Genomic DNA, 3,572 nt, shown 5'->3' on the forward strand with positions numbered 1-3,572 from the left:
TCAATATAGAGTTCCTTGTTTTCCCAGATTCAATTTTAGTACGCATTTGCATGAATGTGGTAATTTCATGTGTTCCTCCTTCAATTCGCCATTCACGAGTGCTACCATCGGCCGATAGGTGTAGCGCTGTACGCAACTTGTGCTGTAGCCCACTGGGAAAACTTCATCAAATTTGCATTTTCCACCGTCTTCACTGCGAAATAAATTTTAATTTTAACAAATATTATTATAGCTTCGGGTATTATGTATTTATTGCTTAGCTTTATATTTCTATAAATTTAAAATGATGGTCTAAATCTTGACTTACACACACTGCTCCACATAAACTCCTTGCTTATTCTGGGCAGTTTGTAAGATCGTTAACCACTCTGAATTCTTGGACACTGCCCTATGCGGATATATTAACTTTCTTACAGAACGGCACATCTCTATTTCATCCGCATCAGCGATATGCGCTGAACTCGCTTGCTCTATATAGTCATCTTTGAATTTGAACTGCGCCAATTTAGTTTGTTCTAAACTATTGATAATGCCACCTTAAAGTTTAAACACATATTTATTATAATTAGTATAWTAAAATTARGAAAAAATTATATTTTTATAAATTACTTTCGGTTTTGTTGGCTACTTCTACTTCGGTATTATAATTCGATTCATTGCTGTTGTTGTTTGGTGGAATCGCAACTGTCCCTGAGAGCTTCACCTGAAAGCAAGCATTTACCGGTTATATTATCGGTTATATTTTATTGTTTTGTGGTGCGTGTTTAATTTCCTTTTATTAAAGTTTACTCTTAATAAATAAAATGTGTTTTCGATAATTATGGCAAAGTAATAATTGAAATAAGTTGTTAACTCGGCTATAATCGCGTAAGCGGTGACTACGCCAATCAAGAAGAAGAAGAATAATTGAAATAAAATCTATGTAACATGTATAAAATTTTATATATGACACATGGCATTTATATAAGAGCTMTATTAAAGGATTAATGGAATAATAATATTCGGTTTGCAGTGTACGGATATCGTCGATTATTTGAAGAGTAGACGTTTAGCTTCTACTAATTTTTTCTATGTATGTACCTACATACTATATATAAGTATATAGAAAATTTATAGACAAACAGTTACAAGATGCCGTTGCCATTTAAAGGAGTGCTGATCGACTTCGCTGRGGCCCAAAATATGGTTACTAAGCTACCTGGCTSTAYCCGGATCGAAAAGCCACCAACCTGATCGAGCATCTTGGTATGGTCCGATTTCCAAACACTGACTCCACAAGCCATGATGCGCAAACGCCTCTGTGCAGCCAAAAGCGCACGTCAACAAATGCAAGGAAGGTTCGATTCGAGAAGCTGCAATCACAAGGTTTTTTACTCGACTGCTCTCTGAGAGCACTCAACAGTAACTCGGTATAAAGGGATTGTGGGATGGAATTTCGAGCTCCTTACGTGTAGYTAGAAAAATCAAAAGAACAACTGGTACGATGGGGAAATCCGYGCSGCAGAGRAGAGAAACCAGACTGCCTAYCTYGCAACGCTACAATGCACCATAACTCGTGTGGGATGGGATTGATACCGAGAGCTTGACAAGCTGACCGACAGGAGTAATTCTCAAAATTCTTCGAAAAGATGCGGCGACCGGAGCGTACACAWGTAGAACCCTAGAGGTGATCTACTGACTAATGCCCAGAGCATACTATATTATGGAGGAACAACTTCTCCAGCCCGCTAAATGGCAGTGAAATCGAAGACGGTAGGGAGGATATTCGATTGTCCGACCATTAAGAAGTTCGAATAGTAATTACCCATCAGAAGGACAACAAAGCGGCGGGTGCCGATGAATATGGCGCCAAAGAACTGATAAGGAACATACCCCGACGATGGCAWTTTAAGTGTGCTCTCTTCAACATACAAAAACAGAGATCCCAACGTCGCATTTAAGATTTTATCGAGCRTATTGTGTGAAAGATTAAAGCCCACCATCAATAAACTGATTGAACCTTACCAATATTGGTTTTAGGGCTGGAAAGTCGTTGCATTCGCGACTTGGCTCCCACGTCCCTGTTGACAGTCATAACTTCAAAGTCGTTAAATATTTCGTCTATCTTGGAACTTGTATTAACACTAACAACAATGTCAGCCTCAAAATCCAACTCAGAATAATTCTTGCCAACAGGTGCTACTTCATACTGTGTAGGCAATTCAGAAGTAAACGAACAAAGACCATTCTCTATAAGTCACTCATTATTCCCGCCCTGTTAAGTGGTGCAGATAAGTTGACGTTACGAGTTTTCGAGAGCAAGATTCGGCGTAAGATGTATGGTTTGCGCGTTGACCAAGGCGAATATCGCATTCGATGGAACGATGAGATACATGAGATATATGACGACATTGACATAATTGAGCAAACTAAAAGACAACGACTACGCTGGCTAGGTCATGCTGTCCGAATGGAGGAAAACACTCCAGCTCTCGACGCTGTACCAACCGGAGGAAGCAGAGGAAGAGAAAGACCTCAACTCCGTTGGAAGGATCAGGTGGAGAACTACCTGACTGCACTTGGTATCTACAAATGGTGCCAAACTACGAGAAGGAAGAACGATTGGTTGCTGTTGTAAACTGAGCGGATATTCGGTTTTCAGGTTATATATGTATGTTTTCTATACCCATACATGTGTTTTATGAATAATATTTCATGGATATGATAAGTGAGAGTCGATACAAAATCAGGCAGACTAAAAAGTTAGTAATATACCTATGATAGGGTGCCATATGAAATAAATCCATAAGTTATAGTGTTAGGCCCAACCATCAAGAAAGTTCGAAATTCAGGATTCTAGACTTGAATACACATTTAAGTATGTCATAGCTTACAAAAATCAATTCATAATACAACTCATCCCTAGCCAAATATATGAATATATCTCCTCAAACGTAAATGTTTTCCATAAAACAAGTTTATTCTGATCGTTCAGTTTGAATGACAGGTGCATTTCTTYTAGTAACTATGTGTTCTGTTTGTATGGAAGCTATATGCTATGGTAATCCGAAGATACCACGTGTAATGCGAAAGTATTCCAAACAAGACCGTGATTCCGAGCGTTAGGTTTGTATGGAAACTATATGCTATAGCGAGCCGATCGGAACAATTTCTTTCGATATTACATTATCTTTATAAACATAACTCATACCAAATTTCGTGAAGATATATCGTTAAATGTGAAASTTTTCCATACAAGAACTTGATTCCGATTGTTCAATTTGTATGGCAGCTATATGTTATAGTGGCCCGATATCGGCAGTTCGACAAATGAGYAGCTTCTTGAAGAGAAAATGACGTTTGCAAAACTTCAAAACGATATCTTAAAAACTGAGGGACTAGTTCGTTTATATACAGAYAGACGGACGGACGGGYAGACAGACGGATATGGCTAAATCGACTCAACTCGACATACTSATCATTTAYRTATATACTTTGTAGTGTCTCCGACCCTTCCTTCTGGGTGTTACAAGCATCGTGGCTGAAAATTGGTGGGGAGGTAGTGTAGAACCAGGGTAAGGACATAGGATAGT

The 3,572-nt window shown here is 38.7% G+C and overlaps 1 protein-coding gene across 1 annotated transcript; it reads right to left on the reverse strand.

Annotated features, from left to right (window-relative positions):
- LOC108969135 (protein spaetzle-like) lies at positions 1-1,241 on the reverse strand. Its single transcript, XM_018933685.1, has 4 exons — positions 1,230-1,241; positions 610-703; positions 308-536; positions 1-193 (listed from the first exon to the last, which is right to left on the reverse strand). Exons 1-4 carry the CDS (start codon positions 1,239-1,241, stop codon positions 1-3), a joined length of 528 nt encoding a protein of 175 aa, XP_018789230.1.
- Positions 1,242-3,572: the final 2,331 nt, after the last annotated feature.

The sequence above is a fragment of the Bactrocera latifrons genome, unplaced genomic scaffold (assembly GCF_001853355.1).
Source record: "Bactrocera latifrons isolate USDA-ARS-PBARC rearing strain unplaced genomic scaffold, ASM185335v1 scaffold_241, whole genome shotgun sequence".
NCBI lineage: Eukaryota > Metazoa > Arthropoda > Insecta > Diptera > Tephritidae > Bactrocera > Bactrocera latifrons.